Source organism: Mesoplodon mirus (assembly GCF_964341445.2).
Source record: "Mesoplodon mirus genome assembly, chromosome: 15".
Classification (NCBI taxonomy): Eukaryota; Metazoa; Chordata; class Mammalia; order Artiodactyla; family Ziphiidae; genus Mesoplodon; species Mesoplodon mirus.
The window spans coordinates 883,886-903,452 of record NC_138991.1 but is presented as its reverse complement, the minus strand read 5'-3'; the positions used below and the strand labels follow the sequence as shown (position 1 = coordinate 903,452).

Genomic DNA, 19,567 nt, shown 5'->3' with positions numbered 1-19,567 from the left:
CCGTTGCAGAGCACAGGCTCCGGACACGCAGGCTCAGCGGCCATGGCTCATGGGCCCAGCCGCTCCACGGCGTGTGGGATCTTCCCGGACCGGGGCACAAACCCGTGTCCCCTGCATCAGCAGGCGGACTCTCAACCACTGCGCCACCAGGGAAGCCCTACATTTCAATTTTTGATATTAGAGTCATTTCTGATGCAAATTTCTCAGCCCACAGAAATTGCTGGAATTTGCCTGAGTTGGGAATAAAAACTGGAAGCATGGGTCCTTCCATAACCCCAGGCCTAGCGGCTTCAAACAACGATACCCATGTATTATCTCCCACGGCTTCCGAATACCAGGAAGGGATCTGGACAGGTCACAGAGGGGACAAAGTTCTGGGCCTCAGCCAGGGGCTGGGAGCATCACCTACAAGCTTGGGTTGGCACTAGCTGTCGGCCAGAACACCCCCACGTGGGTCCCTGGTGGCCTTGGCTGGATTCCAGAAGTGAGGGTCCCCTGAGAGAGGAGCCCGTGGGGTGTGTGCTGTGGCCACCACTAGAAGACACCCTGCCTGGTTCATTTGTCCTGTGAACACCCATGAGTCCTGCACCTTCCCCACTCTGGGCATTTTCAGTACCGCGGGAGCCACGGGGATGCCACCGGGGGTCCCCGGGCTCCGAGAGTCCTGGTGGGGAGCACCTGGGGTGGGGATCCAGGCCAGTCCCTGGATGCGTGGGAGGCCCTCCTCCTCTCCTACAGGGACCCCATCCCCGCGGAGGCCACAGCCTGGGGTGCCCATCGGCAGCGCCCGGAGAGGCTGCTCGGGTTCCCTCCAGCCTGGGGGTGGGTCTCCCCCTCACAGAAGGAGGGCACAGGTGTCTGCCCCACCGTTTCTGCCTCCCGTCCTGTTTCTGGAGGGCCAGGCAGGGGCCCCAGGGGTCTGAGGCCCCTCGCCGCCCCCCAGCTGGCTCACTCTGCTGTCCTCAAGTTCTGAGGCTTGCCGGCAACCAACCTCTCAGACCCCGTGGACCCACTTCTGGAAGCCAGCCTGTCCCACCCTCAGGGTGACTCTCTGAGAATTCAGGGGAGCTGTGCCCACGGGTAGAGGCACTCAGCCCACTCCGCCGTGTCCCCGTGGGGACCTCCTGTCCCCCCGTCTCCCCTGGCACCTCCAGCCAGGCTGCTTAGCTTCTCTGAGCTTCAGGTTTTTCTCCTAAATAGGGAGGGGTCTCTGAATGCAGGCCAAGCGGCAAATGGAGGACAAACTCCCGGCAGGGGGACTTGTCCTGGGAGAGGAGGGGCAGGCGCTGGGCCCGGCTCCCAGGTCAGCCTTGGGGTGGGAGGCACTGGGCTCTCAACAGGGGGCTCCGCCAGGCCCACTCACCCCTGCAAAGCCGTCATCGGCCCTACCCTGCACGCCCACCTACACCTGTCTCCTTAGGTAGCCCTCTCCCACCCTGCCCCAACCCCCAACAGAAGCCTGGGGAGACGCAAGGCTGGGGGTCACAGGCCCCATCCCCCTGGGCCCTTGTCTACAAGACAGGTGAGCCTTCCTGCCCGGGGTTGGCGGGCACGCATTCTCCGGGTGCAGGCACAGCAGAATCCGGGAGAGCGGGCAGGGATGGGGCACGTGAGGCACCGATGCTGCAGGGAGCGTGCACCTCGGCTGGTTGGATGCCGAGGGGATACTCACGAGTGTGGGCGCTGCAGTGGGAAGAACAGAGCCTCGCCCGACCTAAGACAGGTGATGGGGACTTGGGAGGAGCAGGTGTGATGGGGCTTTGCCAGGGAAGACAGCGCCAGGACCAGGGCCCACCAGGGACCCTTATGGGGGAGTCTGCCCTGGAGCGCGGCCTGGGGCAGGGTGGGCAGCCATGTCCTGAGGTCAAGGTGGGGGCAGAGGCAGGGTGGAGGATGGGGGCCCCAGGTGCCCCACAGCACCAGGTCTGCGCCTAGGTGGCCAGGGCCCCCAGGGTGGGATGGATAGCAGGCAGTGGTGCGGGCAGCCAGGAGGATTCAGTCTCTGCGCCAGCCATGGGGAGGAAGTTAACAGAAACCGATTCCAATGCAAATGTCAAACCCACCCTGTGATGAAAAATTAGCATCTCTGAATGTCAAGGAGGGAGTTCCAGCTCTAGCTGTCTGGCTCCAGTGGGCGGGGCGGATGGGGCTGAGCTGTTTTCTCCAGCTCCTGGGCTGGGGGCCAAGGGAAGAGGCAGCTGGATCAGGGCCACTGTTGGGTGCAGACTGGCCACTGGGCTGTCAGAGCGCCCATTGTCCCCTCAGCATGCCCCCCTCCAGCAAGTCCCTGAGGGGCTCAGGGGCGTGGCCGTGCCTTCTCCCCTGCCTCTCCACAGTGCAGAGAACAAAGGATGCATTCAGTAGGTGCTCCATAGATGCTCTTGGCCATGTGGTCTCTGGCTCTAGTGAGCATGAGTCCTGCACCCAGCTCCCTCTCTGTCCACTGGCCTGTGGCAGCCCCGGGCAGGTCCCACCCAGGGTCTCTCCAAGCAGGAGGGGAGGGTCCCAAACTGCCCCTGGGCTCACTGCTCCCAGCCCAGTGGTCTCAAGGCCATCCATGAAGACTGACAGGCATTTTCCGCCTACGAGTGTCTGAGAAGAACAAGCCACGTGCCAGCATCACCAGCAAACCTCCCTCTGCACGTGCAGAAGTAAAATGCCAATTGCTTGAGCTAAACCGTTTCATCTTAAATTGAAAAAGAAATTATAGTTTTGCATCTTGTAAAAGCAGATGATGGCGGCTACGGGGCAGGGTTTCCTGAGGACCCAGCTGTGCCCGGATTTCGGGACTTTCCTGGCGTCTAACCCCAGCGGGTCTGCAGGGACTCGGGTGCGCAGGCTCAAGGAGCTGGCCCTGGAGAGACGGGAGGGCCTCAGGAGAAGGGGCCCATGGGGAGGAGGATGGGGGCACGGAGGGGCTGAACGCCACCCCCGGGATGCAAGTCCATGTGAGGGAGGTGCACTGGTGCAGGGCAGCGCAGAGGCCACGAGGAGGAAGCAGGAGCGGAGGTGGCCCCCGGAAGGACCAGAGGGTCGGAGAATGGGAGGAGGGAGGGGTGGGGGTGTGCCCGGAGAGAAGCACGACGCTTGCGTGCCGGGGGGAAGGCCCCCGTGTGGGGAGGAAGGGTTTGGACTTTTCCCCACAGGCACTGGGGAGCCACAGGAGGCTTCAGAGCAGGACGGTGCCCAGGGCAAAGGGAGCAGAGTGCAGACGCGTGGGGGGAGGATCCCGGGGCTGGGCTGCAGGAGGCCGAGGCCAGCCAGGCAGAGGGGTCACAGGGGAGAAAGGCAGGACCCGGTGAGGTAGGAACGCCTTTGCTCACACACACAGAAGCTTCCAGGCCTGCCCTCTGCCGGGAGAAGCGAGAATGTGCAGTTTCTGGGCTGGCAGCGGGGTGGGCGGGTGTGGACAGCTGGTTTCCCATAAACCCCCATGCTTGAGTTTGAGGTGCAGTCTGGGGGCTCCTGAAACACCAGGCGGTGACTCAGGCTGGGTCCCTGCTCAGTGAACCCTCCGTCCTGCCTGCGAAAGCTCCGAATTTCACAGCCGGGCAGCGGGTGGAGAGCTGGACAGGGCAGTGCCACCTCCACCCTCCCCGGTCTCGCCAGAGCCCAGAGCCCTGACCTGCAGGGCCAGCCTCGCGGATGTAATAAAGTTTGCAGACAAGCCCAGCGCCCGTGCCTGCCTCTTGCCCTCCTGGCACGGGTCTGAGCCTTGCTGTGTTAGGAGAAGGTCAGGGAGATTTGCTCCATCAGCTTCCGGAAAGGGAGACGGTAACAACAGAGGCCTTGCTCCGGGCAGCAGTTCCAGTAACAGGAGATGGCTTCCATTGCGCACCGGCCAGCCCCGTGCCCGAGCTCCCGCCCTGCGTTTCCGCTCGCCGGCACCGGACATCATTGGCTGGGCCCCCGGAGGGTCGAGGGTCAAGGCTTGCCCCAGGGCCTGCTGCACCCAGAGCCCATCAGGATTGCTAACCCAGGGTTGGACTGGGCTCCGCCTTGAGACAACTGTGCCCTACAAGCCAGTGAGGGCAGCCTGTGACCACCCCACTGAGCTGTCTGACCTCTGACCTCACGCGCACAGGGGCACTTCTGTCCGTAACGTCTGTGCTCCAGCAGCTGTCGTGAAAGGTCAGGCTTCACAGGTGGTATCCACAATCTGGCTTTCAGCCTCCATGAGCCCAAGGCCTGTGTCTGCCACATTCTGGTCGCTGCTCCTGGGGACCGACACTCACCTGTTTAGTGAATGAATGAATGCGTGAATGAATGAAGGGCACCACGCCCAGAGAAGCCTTTGGGCCTGTCCTGGGCGGAGCCGGGGCCATTCCGAGAACATCCCCCTCGTGGCCTTGGGACCCCGTGGGCTGCAGGCTTGAGGGTCCAGGCGGGGCCGGGGCTGCGGCCACCCCAGCTGCGTGAGCCCCCGGCTTGCAGAGCGGTAGAGGGAGCTGGACCACAGGCACTGGGCACGTTGACGGACGCGGGGACCCAGGCCGAGGGGGCCTGGCGGGAGCAGCACCTCCTACTGTCCTGAGGCCTGAGGGCCCAGCTAGCGTCCCAACCCCTTACCCTCCAGCCCACCCTCCACAGGAGCCCGCACAGCGGGGGCCCTCCTCTGACCCCTCAGGCCCTTCCCGAGGCACCACAGAGTCCGGGGCCAGGCCTGGGGACGTCTGTCCAGCAGAAACAGCCAGGCAGCCTTTCCAAGCCGAGCACCGACCTCAGAATTGATGGGTCCCTGGGAGCAGCTGCCCCGGGTGGGCTCCAGGTCCCCGTCCTCCGGGTTAGTGCTGCCACCTAGTGGCATCTGGACACGGCGGCCCTGGGGCCCAGGAAGGGCCAGATGGGGCGTCCTTCCTGGGGGGGCTTAGAGGTGGGCAGCGGCCGAGCACACCTGGGGGTTGGCATTCCCCGCCAGCCTCCCGACAGCCCGCCCCTGCCCACAGCACCTGTCCACCATGTGTCTTGTCAGTCCGTGACCACAGCCCCTTCTGATCCCCCCGGGCCAGCGCTCACACGCTAGATCCCCTGCCCCGTTGACCCTTGGGCACTCAGGGGCGCCCCACGAGCTCATCAGCCACCTGGGAATGCACCACGGTGGGGGGGACATCATCTTCCTGCCCCCAGGAAGGCGGAAGGGGCGGGACATGGCAGGGGTGGAGGGGAGGTTTCAGGATGGGAGAGGGGCCAGTGGGCGAGACATGCCCAAGTGGCCCTGCGGCAGCAGGCACCCATCACGCCCCTGGGCCAGCACCTCTGGGAGGGAGAGCTCGGCCTCCCGGTTCTGCCATGACACCTCATCTCCGGAACCCTCCACCCTTTGGCTCTAGCAGACGGGCAAGGACATGGCAGGACCCTGGTTGGTGCTCCGGGTGGACAGAGGTGAGCCCAGCAGACGACCCCGGGCCTGCGAGCAGGAGCCCAGCTCTCACCCAAGGACGCCCCAGCCCAGAACTTTCTGGAAGCCTTGCAGCCCAGAGGCCTCTGGCGGGTGACCTGGGCCTGTCAGGCCCCTCCCTAACCACCCCTGCTGCAGGCCAGGTTGCCTGGGAAGCGGCTGTGGGTCAGCAGTCCACACCCGCTCACTGCCTCTTGGGGTCCTGTCCTGCTGAGCTGTTCTTCCTACTCAGCTGACCCCCGGGAGGCCCAGGGAGGGTCCAGTGGGGTGGAAAATTCCAGAAGGCAGTGGGCAGCAGAGCTGAAAACACACACAGGCTCAGCTCACGGCCGCATCTCAGACCCACCTGCAGCCGGGCCCTCACTGCAACCCTCCAGGTGGGAGATGGGATGGCCTCGTCCACCACCCTCCAGCCCCTCCCCCCGCTGGAGAGAAGGTATGGCCGCATGACCAAGCAGGTGGCACGCCCAGCAGGAGGGGCTCTGAGGACATCGGAGTCCAGGCCGGGCACCAGCAGCGAGTTCTGGGTCTCCACCCACCGTGCAGACCCACGTGCGCAGAGCCCACGCCCGAGAACAGGACCCCGCACACGGGCACCCACCCACCATTTCCTGAGGGCCCCAACCTGGAAGGTCCAGTCCCAGGGCCCCTGCCATCCCAATGGTGGAGAGAAGGGCCAGGTGGGGAGCTCGACGGGCTCAGGCCCCAGGCCCAGGTTCGTGAGCGTGGGTTTCTGTTGTGTAAGCCACTGGCTTATGGTCCTTCATTAAGGCAGCAACAGGACCTCAGCAGTGCCCAGCGCCCTCACCCTGGAGGGCAGAACCCTGCGTGAGCCCTGCCACAGGCCAGCAGTCCCAAGACGCAAGGAAAGAGACCACACACTGTCCAGGTTGAATCACTGTGTTTTACTAAGTGCACAGGTCCACTGGGCATCCGAACTCATCCCCGTGGCGGTAGAGCTTTCCAGAACTTTCCACATGTGTCCCTGCCGCCAGATTCCACACCTGCAGTCCCCGGGCAGACCCGCGCTGGGCCCTCTGGCGGCACAAGTGTCAACCTGACAGTGAGTGGAGTGAGAATCTCGGCTGGTCCATAGAAAACTAGAGTTCTTTCCCTGGGCGTCTGTCCTAGAAAACGGACGGCGCACACGTCACCTGTCACGGGGTGTGTGTGTGACACATCCAGGAGTAGAGGCCCGGCTGTGCTGCAGGGACTCGAGTGAGACGGTGCTCGTCGGTACTGAAGGCATCATGACATATTCTTTGGAGCATGAACATGAACAAAAGTGCAAAGACAGCCAAAGCAACAGCGCAGGTGGGGGGCTGCAGCCGCCTTGGGGCTGGAGGGCGATGGCTGTGAGGACGGCACGGGATGGGGGCACAGGGGCCCCCGGGCGGACGGGCGGGCTGGGCCCCTGCAGGAGTGATGCCGTGAGGCCCGCCGCCCACTCTGCGCTTGCTGTGGACATGGTCCTGCAGATCCTGAATGGACATAGGCAGCGGGGTTCTGTGTTGGGGCCTGGAGGATGCCAAGGGGGCAGGGGGTGACCTTGGTGAATTTTCATCAACGTGCATTAAGGCAACAACTTTACGAAACCCAGTCAGAGCTGCACGTGCGGCATTTGGCAATGTCCACTCGCCCACCTGGAAACCCCAGGACCGAGGACCACCCCCCAGGAGGGTCCCCTCCTCTCCTGGCACCTGATTTGCCCATCCCGAGGGTGTCTCTGGACAGGGCCTTCCAGCCACACCTCTGTCGGGCAGGGGCACCCATTCAAGTGTCCAAGACAAGAGACCGCCCAACTCCTCCTCCGACCCAGAGGGGTCTCTCCCCCCACGGAGCATCTCTTTCTCATGCTCTCTGCCGGCTTCATAAGCTCCCCTCCCTCCAGCATCCCCTCCTCTGGTGTCTGCCGCCAGCCCCCACCCCTCACAAGACGGCAGAATCCAGCCACTCGGGGGGGCAGGTTCCAGGGGCTACAGTGTCCGGGCCTGGGTAGCAGCTCTCCCAGATCCCTTGGAGAGAAGGCAGGCATGAGCCCCTGATCCCAGCACACCGCCTCCTCCAGGAAGCCCTCCCTAGTTGTCTCTCCCACTTGGCACTTGGTGGCGAGCGGCCCTAGTGGAGCCTGCCCCTGGGGGCAGGAACGCAGGAGGCAGCTGTCCTGGGACAGCCACGCAGGCTCCCCTGGGCACCACAAGCAGGCAGCCCAGCCCCCCTGCCCCACACCGAACATCTGTATATCCAAGCAGGCGGCCTGGAGGTCTGCTCAGGGGTCTCAGAGAGCAGGGCTGTCCACACCACTGCTGAGGACAGCTGAGGACCATGCAGGACAGCGCCGGCCAGGGAAGGGAGTGTTTGATTGGGAACCAGTGTGCACTGGGGGTTACGGGGTCACGGAGCCCCTCCTGCTGCGCAGAACTCCCTGGGTGCAAAAGGTCACCAAACCCTCCAGGTGGGTCCTCACTGCCAACGCAGCCCTCTTCACACCTTGTTTATTCAAGGGTCTGACGTGGGGGGCGGAACCGACCTTGACTTTGCAGCAGGAAATCCGGGCCAGATGCCTCCACAAGCGCTCAGCGCCTTCTCATTTGGGGCGAGTGTGAAATAGTACAAACGAGGCTCCTACAGAGGCCTCCCCGTAGCCTCCACCCTTCAGGCCTTCGGAAGCATCCAGACGTGCCAGGGCCCCGTTCCGTCCACAAACAGCATGGACGAGGCGGGGAGAGCTGGACGGGGCAGTGCCACCTCCTCCCTCCCCGGTCTCATCCAGCTTCTGCCTCACGGGGCGGGGAGCAGAAGAAAACAGGGCGCTTCCCCCTCTCTCCCGGGTTTACGTCTCAGATCAGTGGCCACCGGGGGACAAGCCCAGGGAATGGAGAAGTTAAAACCAACCAACGTGTGAAAGCTGTGAGCTGCCGCCTGGCCGGTGCCTCTGCTCCGGGCTGCACGTGGTGATTACAGGCCCACCAGGGGCATCCCTCGTGAAGTGGACTCGCAGGCAAGTACCCCCAAAGGAGGGTGGGACCGCTGCGGTCTCCCATGGGGAAGGGCCAGGCAGGCAGGCCCGGAAGGGAGCCCCCTGCCACCTGGCTGAGGTCCCTCCATCCTCCAGGACAGCCACAGCTCACGCTGTCATGCGGACAGAAGGGGATGTTGGCCAGAGAAGGGAGAGGGGGCCGGGGCCGGGCCACATGGCTAAGGAGGGCAGAGGAGGTGCCAGAGCCCCCGCGTCACAGCGGGACGCCCACGGATGCCAGGACCTCTTGGCCTCTGGCTGACCCGACATCCCGGACGGCCTCCAGGGCAGCTGAGGAGGAGGAGGGGGCAAGTGGGACCTGGATGGGCTCGAGTGGACCATCTCCGGTGCTGCCCAGAGGACTGGGACAGCTGGAACCCCGACCCAGGGGTCCACGTCCCAGGACCGTCTGCAACTCCAGTCATTAATTTCTCTGGCTTAAAGCAGGCAGAGCCACAGAGCCAGACGAGGTGTCTGTGCACGTGGGTGTGTATGAGTGTGCGTGCGTGGGGGGGTGTGCACGTGTGGCGGGGGGGTGAGAATGCGTGTGCATGACTCTGTGTGGTGGTATGTGTGCATGCGTGAGTGCATGTGTGCTGCATGTTCACGGGCGTGAGTGTGAGCACAGGCGTGTGTCAGGGGCTGGGGGGCGGTGCGTGCTCTAGTAACTAAAATGCTTGTCCTGGGGAACGTTCGCCACACCTGCTGAGGAGCAGGGCGGGTCCCGGCACAGTCACACACGTGCGCCCAAGAAGCACGTCGACTTCCCAGAGCGCCCAGCCTCTTTCCTTCTACACCTCCTGAAGGTGGGGGCCCCGGCGCAGTGGATGGACGCTGGGAGGATCACGCGCTGCTTGGGCCGGGGTCTGGGGGCCCCTGAGAAGGAGCCTCTACCCCCATCATCTCCCAAAACTGCACCCCCAAACCGTCCCTCAAGCGGAGACATGGGTCTCCTGTCTTCCAAGGGGCCGGGATTTCACAGAGACGTCACAGCCCCTTGCTAAGTGCAGCACGTCGACAGCCTCAACCCCTCCTGGTGCAACCTCGGAGACCCTCCCAGCAGTGGCCTTGGTGCCTGCGTCTGGCTCAGCAGCTCTGGGGACAAGGGGTATGTCTGGGCCGGCACCTCCCGTCACCCGGGGCCCACGGCACAGGGAGCGTGTGGGACAGGACACGAAACTCTCCTGTGGCCAAGGGCCCCTCCTAGTAGGGCACCCACGGCCACCAAGATCCGACAGGGGAGGGTCCCTGCTGCTGGCGGCCTGAATCTGACTCTTGCAGGGCCAGAGAACAGGGGCTGGGGCTGGGCAGGATGTGGACATGCTTGGCCCAGGGGCCTGCAGCTGGGGCCTCCCTCTCCCGCAGCAGGAGGGCAAAAGGGGCCTCCCCCTCACGCAGAGGAGCGGCCGCTTGCCAGGGCCCCTTCACGCCAGTCGCACCAAGTATCCATGTGTCCACACTGGGAGGGGCTTTTCTCACCACTGAGGGTCTGGAGAAACACTGCCTTCGAGAACAAGAGGGGGGCACGGAGCAGACACGCCGGGCGGAGGGGGCCAGTGGGGCCACATGGAAGGTTCCACGCCCAACCCCTCCTGGGAGGCTGGAAGAGAGGGGTATCCTCGTGCTGCGGCCCTGAGCACAGACCACGGTTTCCAACTCCGAGCCTGGATCCTTCTGCACTGGGCCCAGCCCACCCTCCAGCCGCCTAGCCAGCAGCCCCAGCAGAGAGGTGCACACGGGTGGGACCCTGGGTGTCCTGGCGAGGGCGGGCGCCATGCGCAGAGGCTACTGCAGACACTGCTCCCCAGAGATCTCAGAGCGTCAGGATCCTGACAGCCAGGGGCACGTGATGCTGCTTTCAAAGTCCTTCCCAGAGGAAGGGACACGGATTCCCTCGCTGACCAGGACAAACACAGGCGTCCTGAGGAGACGGTGAGGCTCTCGCTGAACCTTGTGTTCCGGGGGACGCCGCTATGTGGTGGGCTTAGTGGGCCCAGCCCTGGAGCACAGGTCACTGCCTCAGAGGGCGCTAGGGGCCCAGGCTTGCTGTCCTGTCACCCCAAATGCCAGAGGCCCCCGCGCACTGACAGCTGGGGGCCCAGGACGGGGTCCACTCAGCCTCCTGGGGTTGGAATCCCAGCTCAAAGCTGCTGCCCCACAGACCCAGGCGCCCAGGACAGGAATGATGGGGGCCACTGCTTCCCAGGATACAAGGTGGGGATGGGCGTCTCTGACTCCAAGACACCAAGAGGTCACAGCCAAGGGGCCGGTCAGTGGAGGAGAGCAGGTGGGGGACGGTCAGCTCCGCAGGGACAGGAGAGACACCTGTAAGACAGAGCTGCCTTCGTCTCTGGACGGCGGGGGTTGCCCTACTGAAGATTTCCCCGATGGCGGCGGCACTGTCCAGCCCGGGCCCCATCAGGGGCTGATGGGAGACAGGCGAGGCAGGGTCCCCAGGGGAGGACAGCGTGCACATCTGCTGACCACGACCAGCCCGGCCCAGGACCCCAGAGCACAAGCCCAGCCTGGGGCAGTGCCCCAGCTGCCCAGCACCTCTCCCCGCAGGCGGGTCCATATTGCAGTGCTGGCCACAGCCTAGTGACCAGCACCCGGCCAGGGCAGAGGGGAGACGACACGGGGGCACACCCGCCATCTTCCACATCTGGAAGGGAGCCCCCAAGAGCCCCCTTCCAGGAGCCTGTGGAGTGGGCCCCTCCCCACAAGAGCCAAGTTCGGGAGGTCTGAGGGTCGCTCTGCTCTGGGGTGGTCCCAAGCCTCGCCACCCTGCCCCCTCCAGGCCAGGGTACTGGACTTGGGGCCGGCTCCCATCACCGGACACTCAGAAACCACGGGAAGGAGGGCGACTGACCAGCAGCTCTGGGTGGGCACCCAAGACAGATGGGGCAGGACAGGAACGGGGGGCGGAGACAAGCCACACCCGAGGGGCCAGCCACCGCCCACCCAGGCCTCAAGGCCGCTGATCCTCACAAGACAGGCCTGCGCCTTGCTGCCACCCTCACCCGGCCCTGCTCCCAGCCCACGCCTCACCCCAGCCGCCAGGGGCCCGTCCTCAGACTTGACCCCGGCCTCTGTCACGCCCAGGCCAACAGTCTGCAGAGTCTGCAGAGTGGGCACGGCCAGCCTGGCTGCCCCTCGCTGGAAAAGAATTTCTGCCGACCTCCAGTGCGAGAGACCAAGGGCCACGCCTGCCCAGCACCCCACACGGGCACCTGCACTGCGCTACTCTAAGCAAAGGGCCCTGGAGGGTCCGCCTCGAGACCGGGAGGCCAGGAGTCAGGGGCAGGCCGGCGGGCGGCCTCACTTCCGGGGCCCGGCCCAGCCCACATCGCCGAAGGGGCCCTCGCCCGTGGCAGAGCGCGGCGGAGGCCCGCACGGGGTGCAGAGGTCCGAGTCCGTGTCCGACTCGCCCTCCGCAATGTAGGGCCTGACTTTGGCGCACGGCGCGGCGGCGGCGGCGTAGCAGCTGTTGAGGGCGTCCAGGTTCTCCTTGGACTGGGAGATGCTGAAGCCGCTGAAGGAGCGCTCCAGCTCCTCGTGGTCCACGGACGGGATGGAGATGGACGTGTCGCTGTCCCGCAGGGCGCCCTCGTGGGGCCTGCAGCCCGGGCCGTCCTCCGACCTCAGGAACTCCGTGCTGGCCCGGTGGCCCCCGCTGTAGGCGGACAGGGACCGCTCGTGGGCGGGGGGCGGCGGGATGCGCACCAGCGAGCCGTGGTCCCCCACGGGTGAGGCGCCGTGGCCCTGGCGCGGGTGGTACTGCTGCTGCCACGAGGTGGAGGGCGGGCACTGGGCGGGGGGCGCGGCTGGGGGTGCCGAGAAGTTCTTCTGGCCCATGGAGCTGGTGGAGCGGACGAGCTTGATGATGCAGCCATTCCTGCTGCCGTGGTCCCGGCTGTCCTCGGGGCTGTGGTACGGCGGCGCCGGCTCTGGCTCCTTGGCCCCGAAGTAGGCCTCGGTCTCCGTCGGGGGGACGCCCATGCGCTGTGTGTAGATGTTCACCAGGAAATCCAGCTTCTTCTCCATGGACAGGACCTGCAGGAGGGGCTGCTAGGCCATGCTGGGCTGCTCCCCGGAAGGGGGGCCCCAGGCTGCTCCCCGGGTGGGGGGGAACTGGGCTGTTCCCCAGAAGGGGGGGCGACCCAGGATGTTTCCCACAGAGGTGCAGAGGCAATGGAGGGCAGACCCCCCACAGCAGCTCAGCCTCTGACCCCACCCGTCAGTGTGTGAGGCCTCAGGACTTCAAACATGGACCCTCCTGCTTGTCTGGGCCGCCCTGTGTCCGCTGCGGGTTCACCCCTTAGAGCAAACCCTACAGAGGGAAAGAACTGGCCATTCCTCTCCTCAGCTCCCATCAGGGAAGTGCCCCAGGCCCGGAGGGTGCTCCTGGGGGCCCAGGGTCCAAACACAGCAGCCCTCCCTCCCCCCAGAGCTTCAGCTCTCTCCCGCAGTGCCCGTGCCGACACCCCAGGACCCCCAGACTCTCCCACCTGCTTCTCCACCTTCCCCAGCCGTCCCATCATGCTGGGGTCCTCGGGCACCTCTGCCTCAGCCAGGCCCTTGCCTCGGTCTTTGTCTGCTATCGCCGGGCCACGCCCCACGATTTGGTCCACTCTGCCGGGAAGAGACCCCGTCCCCAGCGTGAGTTCAGGTGGGAGCGGCGGAGCCCGTGGCCCTCTCCTCCTGGCCAGGCCGCAGCCGCCAGATCCAGGCTCTGGGCTGGGTCCAGAGCCGACCGGGGGACAGCGAGGAACCAGGACACATGGACCCCGGGCGCCTGGTCCTTGTCCTGCTCTCCGCTGCCCTCGGGGCCTGTCCCCCGACCACTCCATTCCAGTGGGGCTGGCACATTAGCAAGGGGTAAAGAGAAGGGAGTTGGGGCCAAGCACCCCTCAGCTCCCCCACCCCCACCCCCGAGCCCTGCTCCCGGAGAAGGTGCCACCGAGGCCCCTGCCCACCCGGGGTCTGGAGGGGATGGAGATAAACGTCTGCAGCAGGAACCACAGAAGCGGGGGGGTGGGGGCGTGAGGACTTCGCGCCATGCGCCGGACGGGGGAGGGGACACAGACCAACACAGGAAACCACCAACGCACAACCAGAGGAGGGGACAGACAGAGCCACTGGCAACCAGAGAGGGGGTCCGTGTGTGCTCGTGCGTGTGCACATGTGTGCTTGCTGTGCATGCCTGTGCATGCACTTGTGTGAGAGTGCGTGGGCCTGTGTGTGCGCACGCACGAGGGAGACGCAGACGCAGCTGAGGTGACCTCAAACGAGGCCATCAGTCACGAATGCCGAGGGGAAGGAGGCCTCCTTCAGGGAGGGGGGCTTCTGCTTGACCCATGCGGCGTCCCCTGTCCCCTGTGCTGGATGGGAAGGGCCACTGAGGGGCTCGGAAGGGACCTTGGGAGTGTCAGGGTGGGCGCCCGACACTGAGCCCCAGAAGTGTAGCCACGTGGACGCTGGGCAAATGCACCAGGGCCAGGGTGCAGCTGGGCAGGACAGCCACCCAGGCACAGGCCACACAGCCCCGCCACTTCTCTGGAGCCTCATGCACGAAGTGCACCACCCAAGCTCCCGAGTGGGGAGGGGCGCCAGCTCCTAACCCTGCAAGCAGCGTCACGGGAGCTGCCAGCCTGCTCGGCGGCAGTCCTCACCCACAGTGCCGCCCTAACTGCCTATCGGGGCTCAGGGTGGTCCGTCCTTGCTGTCACAGGAAGCAGGAGGGGATCAGGCTTGCGTCAGCCGCGGGGCAGCCTCTCATGCTCCACGGGGCGTCATGCTTGGTCATGCGGTGGCAGGGCTACCATGGGGCCCTCGGGCTCCCAGCAGACGCCAGTGGGGACAGAGCGGGAGGAGGGCTCTTTGGCTCCAGGCGTCCACACAGTCCAGGCACGGGTACTCAGGGCCTTCACCCCTGCCACATGACGGGCCGCCCTCCCGGCTGCTCCCCTGGGAGCCTTGGCCCAGGGTCAGCCTGGAGCTGCCCCCGGTGGGTCTTCCGTGGAGCCTGTGCCACCCCCTCCCCTGGGCCTCAGGCCGAGGAGTCGGGCTTAACCCCTGTCCTTCTGGCTCCTTCTCTGTGGGCATCTGGCTGCAGTGGTCCAGGAGGCCCGCGGGGCTCCAAGGGCTGGCAGGGCCTTCCCAGCCCATGGCTCTGGATGCCCAGCCCCTGTGCCCTGCAGCAATGCCCAGGGGTGTGGGCTTCTGTCTCAGGGTCCAGCTTCCTTGGGGCTGGAGGTCCCGGGCAGAGCGGGGGACGCGGCGAACACTGTCTGGGCTGCCCGGGCTCAGGCCTGCTCCCCCGGAGATTCCTTTCTCATGGGAGAGCCGCCAGGCTGAGATGCCCAGCACACACTGACCCTCGGCCTCACGCACAGAAACCTGGACACACAGGGTCAGGCACCCCCAGTAGCCCCAATGGCCCAGCTGCCAGCACCCCTGCCGGCCTCCGGGACGCCCCTGGGCCCCTCTGCCAGCTTGGCCGGGCGTGTCTGCCCTCACCCCACATCCTTGCCCTGGGCTCTGCTCTCCCAGACCTGCTGGGGGGCGGGTCACAGCCATCATCTCCGTAGTCCAGGGGAGCAGGAAGGCTCCGAAGTCTGAATTCACCACCACCGAGCCTGCTTTTGCTGACTCACCACCTCACTGCCCGCCCCTCACCCTGCCCGCTGGCTGGGACTGTCTTCTTCAATAACCCTGACCACGGTGAAAACTGGAATAGAGCCCCCAAAGCTCTGGGGACTCCCCGGGAGCTGGGCTCCCGCCAGGACCTGCTCAGTCCACACAGCAGCCCAGGTCGACCCACCGGCAGGTGGTGGCAGGGGTCTGAGGCGGTGCTGGGGCAGGGCTCCATGTCTAAACGCACCTGATCCCTGGGGGACTGCCGCCCTCTTCTGCCCAGGGAGCCCCCACCCCCAGCAGACACCACACAGGTGTCGGTGGAAAGGAGCCCCCCGGACAGCCTCCCCAGGACCCCGCCAAGAGGAGCAGCTCAAGGGCACCCCAACCCAGCCTGCCAGGGCCTGCAGAGGACATCATTTTGTCAGGGACAGAGAAACAGCCCCTCGGTCCCATCGAGCAGAGCGGGTGCTGCCGTCATGTGGCTGGGGCGAAGGGGGCTGGCCATTCCACAGAGACAGGCGGGAGGCTCGGCATCCTGACCTAGGTGAGTACTGGGGCGACTCTCTCGGAGGGGCCGTGGGTCCTTTGGTGGGGTACTTCTTGTGCCGGGGAGTTGAAGGGGGTGGGGGGCCCACAATCATATCTATCCTGGCGAGTAAACAAGAAAAGAGACACCAGGAAAATGCATCGTGAAGCAACATGAAAGGGGAGGCAGCCGGAAACTTGCAGAGACAAAATGAATGACCCGCTGAGAGCAGCCATGACCTTTCTTACAAACGGGACGCAGGGACACTGCGTTCCCGTGACCCCAGATGTGGTCAAGCGAGCACTGGGTGAGGCCACGAGCTCGCAGAGCCCCATCTGCCCGGGCAAGGGTACACGTCCAAGGACACGTGGCAGCTGGCAGCAAAGTACCAAAGGGCCCCGGGAAAGACACCAAGGCCCTGCCAGCAAGCGACAGACATCTGGCTCCTGTGGGGGTCGGTTTGTCTCGTCTGTTTTCCAGACAGAAAGGGAAAGAGAGGGGACGGCCTAGGACAGAAGAGCCTCGTGAACAAAAACCGCTGCCGTGAGTGGAGGCGGGTCAGCCGTCGAGACCCAGGGTGGCCTCTCACATACACACGTGTGCTCACACCTGCACACACACGTGGACACATGCACGCTTGCACACATGCACACACCGCAAGTTTGCACGCACGGCACACGTTTACACACTCATGTATACACGTGTACACTCTCACACGATTTACAAGTGCACAACTGCACGCACGTTTGCACAAACACACAGGGCTACTCAATGCTCAAGGAGGACGCTGAGCAGTTGGCCTCCTGGCCTGAGCCTGGGGACAGGAAGGGGTTGTCCCCTGGCCTCACCCAATGGGAGCAGCTGGAGGCCCAGAGGGGCCCCTCCCCTGGGATCTTGAGCAGGATGGGGAGACGCCACCTGCCACGGGGCTGGGATCTGGGCTGACCCCCAGGACTGCCCCAACCATTCAGACCCCCCACGGCCAGGGCCTAGGCTTCAGGGCCAGAGAACTGGCAGCCGCCTCATTGGAGGGGCCCTGGCCAGGAGGGACCTGACCAGCAGGAAGGTGGGATCCATTCCAGGAGAGACCCACGACAGCCACAGGCCTCCTCCCAGGCACCAGACACACGTGTGTGCGCCCGCTCGTCTGTGTATGGACGGTGCGTGCCTATGAGCACACACGTACTTGGTGTGCGTGTGTCAGTCCTATAGGACACACATGTGAGCACAAGGCTTAGAGCATGGTTATGTGTGTACACATGTGTGCTGGCACACGTGGGCATGTGGGAGTGGACATGGGTCTGTGTGTGTGCATGTCCTGGGTCCTTGCTGTGTCTGTATACACGTATGTACAGCTGACTCCTGGGGTGAGCAAGCCAGTGCTCACATGGGGCCAGAGATGGCAGTGCCAGCGTGTGCCCGGCCACGGCCCACGAGGCACATGTCCAGCCCCACCGCCAGCTCCGGCCATGGGAATCCCTCTGTGCAGTGGGGAGGGAGGACCAGCCCTCTGTTCTGGAAGAGGTGCCACGTGGCCTAACTGCTGCCTGATGGGCCCACAGAAACCTGCACCTTCACCTCTCAAGAGAACTAACTTCTCTCCCCAACACACACGGGTACACATAGGCAACATATGTGCGTGGACACGTGACACACATGGCACAGCACACACGCGTGCACCCACACATTTGCCAAAACGTGTTGCACCCGTGTGCACACACGCACATGCATGCAACTGTACACACATGTGTACACACACATGCACCTGAGGCCTGAACACATGCAAGCACACGTGTGCATTCACGCATGTGCATATGCACGCCCGTGTGTGTGCACAACACATACACGCTTGCCCATCGCAGCACGGGCAGGAGAGAAGAGAGAGACAACAGAAAGGTTAAAAACAGACCACACAAGGATATGGCAGAAAGCCCACGTGGGGCCGGCGAGGAAGGGCCCACATGTGGCAACTAGCAGGGCCGGCCGCTGCGCCCACGGCACATCGCCGCCCCACCTCTGGCAGGAGTGTGCAGCTGCGCCGCGCCCCTGTCCCCAACCCCCACCCAGTTTTGGCCCAGAGGACCCAGCTCCACGCCCCCGGGGCCAGGCAGGCAGGGGAGGTGCTCTTGCCTGGACTGCAGGTTTTTGATGCGGGACAGCATGTCCAGGTGGCCAGCCGAGTACTGCTCAATCACGTCCATCACATCGTAGGGCCGTAGGCTCTCCTTGAACTTGCGCTTGGACACCAGGAATCGCATGACACTGGAGGGGGTGGTCGGGAGGCTGTGAGCCCTGGGCAGAGACCACCGAAGGCAGCCCCCCAACATCCACCTGCCTTGGCCCGCCCAGCATCTCTGAGAATGTCTGCTGGATGACTTGGCCCTGTCATCTGGGCCACCCACCTGTCTCGTACCCCAGCCACCCTTGGGCCCCGCTGCGCAGAGGACCCTTGTCCACCCGGGAACCCCTGTGCAGTGGCACCTCCCAGCCGTCCACTAACAGCCTTGGGCACCCGGCACCTGGGACGCAGGCAACGGCTGGGACAGCAGATGCCTTGTGAGCCGCAGGGGCCAGACTGAAGGGGCGTCGGCCGCAAGGCAAGGCCCTCCCACCAGCCCCCCAAGGCCCCGCGTCCGTGGACGACTCTGCGAGGGGGCCCGCCGGGTCCTCACCACACGGCCCGGATGCTGACTTTGAGGCCCGGGGTCAGATCCTCCGTCACGAACTCGCAGTTGCAGCTCTTGTTGTCGTCTACAATGTCCTCCCCTGGGAGACTTGCTTCTGGGTGGAAGGACACAGCCCGTGAGGGGCTGGGCCACCCCCGGGATGGAGGGGGCCTAGTGCTCCGGCCCCACAGCGCACGCGTGTCCGAGGGGGCCTCCACAGGCACACCCACACTCCAGCCCGCCCCCCGTCCTGCTCTTCCAGCCTGCTTCCCTCCACTGTGCTCCTCAGGGAGCAGCCACCACGAGGGTGTAAGAGGGCATCCCTGTGCACAGATAGAAGGACAAAGTGGGATACGTCCACACAGAGAACTCGGGGAACATCCGCCGTAAAAGCAGTGATGCGCCGGCACCAGCTCCACGGCTGAGCCTGGAAAACACGGAGCTCGGGGAGCAGAACCTGGTGTGGGGGGACAAGCACGTGTGGCCGCGTCGCATGGAGCTCCGGGAGAGCAAACCCCAACCCGAAGGCTGCCCGACCCACCTTCCGAGTTCTGCCGGGAGGCGGCGCCCCTGGCCCGGAAGGCCTGCCGTGCGCGGCCGCGCTCCCCGAAGCTCCAGCTCTTGGGCACCTTGCTCGGACTGTCCTCCAGGCTCTGGTCGGCGCTGGGCGACCGCCGGACGGTCTGGGCCTGAGGGGACCCCTTGCCCTTGGCAGCCACGCCGCGGGGGCTGGAGAAGACACGGTCTTTCAAACTGACCTTCTGACTGCTCCCGCGAGAACCGACAGACGGACAGACACACAGAAAGACAGCAAGAGAGGTCACTCTGCAAAGAACACTCGCTCCCGCTGGCTCCTGGCGGGTGGACAGAGTGCCCTGGCCGTGGGATGGAGCACGGGCCGGGGCGGGAGGGTCGCTAGGGCGAGCGGAGACAGGTCAGCTCCACCACAGGCTCCCCGGGGCCCGCTCAGCACTCAGCCTGGCCGGGGAGTGGTCAGTGGACTCTGAAATCACCTTCAGCTACCACCAAAAGCTGCCTGAGAGCTCGCCACACTGTCAACCAGGGCTCCCTCTTCAAACGCCCTGGGCGATGACGGCTTTTCCCTGGGCACCTCCTGAGGGCCCCCGGCCACTCCAGCAGTTACCGTGCCCGCCCTCCACCCCTGTAACCGCCCCGGGTCAGGACGGTGAGGTCTGCAGCTGGCCGCCGGGCCCCTCGGCCGAACCCCAGGAAGCTGCCTGGAGAAACAGGTCTCGGGGGGGAGCACGGAGAGCAGCACGAGGGCCAGGGTCTGCCCACCTCCCCTCCACCCAGGGCGG

At 65.0% G+C, this 19,567-nt stretch overlaps 1 protein-coding gene across 9 annotated transcripts in view; it reads right to left on the bottom strand.

Annotated features, from left to right (window-relative positions):
- Positions 1-11,735: 11,735 nt before the first annotated feature.
- Positions 11,736-19,567, bottom strand: part of KCNQ2 (potassium voltage-gated channel subfamily Q member 2) — a gene marked incomplete at both ends in the record, with an annotated part of 47,870 nt that continues 40,038 nt past the window's right edge. For 2 of the 9 annotated variants that reach the window (XM_082644986.1, XM_082644988.1), the window contains 5 exons: positions 11,736-12,470; positions 12,926-13,049; positions 17,713-17,844; positions 18,255-18,363; positions 18,790-19,009. In XM_082644986.1, coding sequence (XP_082501112.1) covers positions 11,736-12,470; positions 12,926-13,049; positions 17,713-17,844; positions 18,255-18,363; positions 18,790-19,009 — 1,320 coding nt within the window. Of the gene's footprint in view, positions 12,483-12,925; positions 13,050-15,596; positions 15,705-17,712; positions 17,845-18,254; positions 18,393-18,785; positions 19,014-19,567 lie in introns of all 9 variants that reach the window. The other 7 variants (XM_082644983.1, XM_082644981.1, XM_082644982.1 and 4 more) reach the window with 7 other exon arrangements.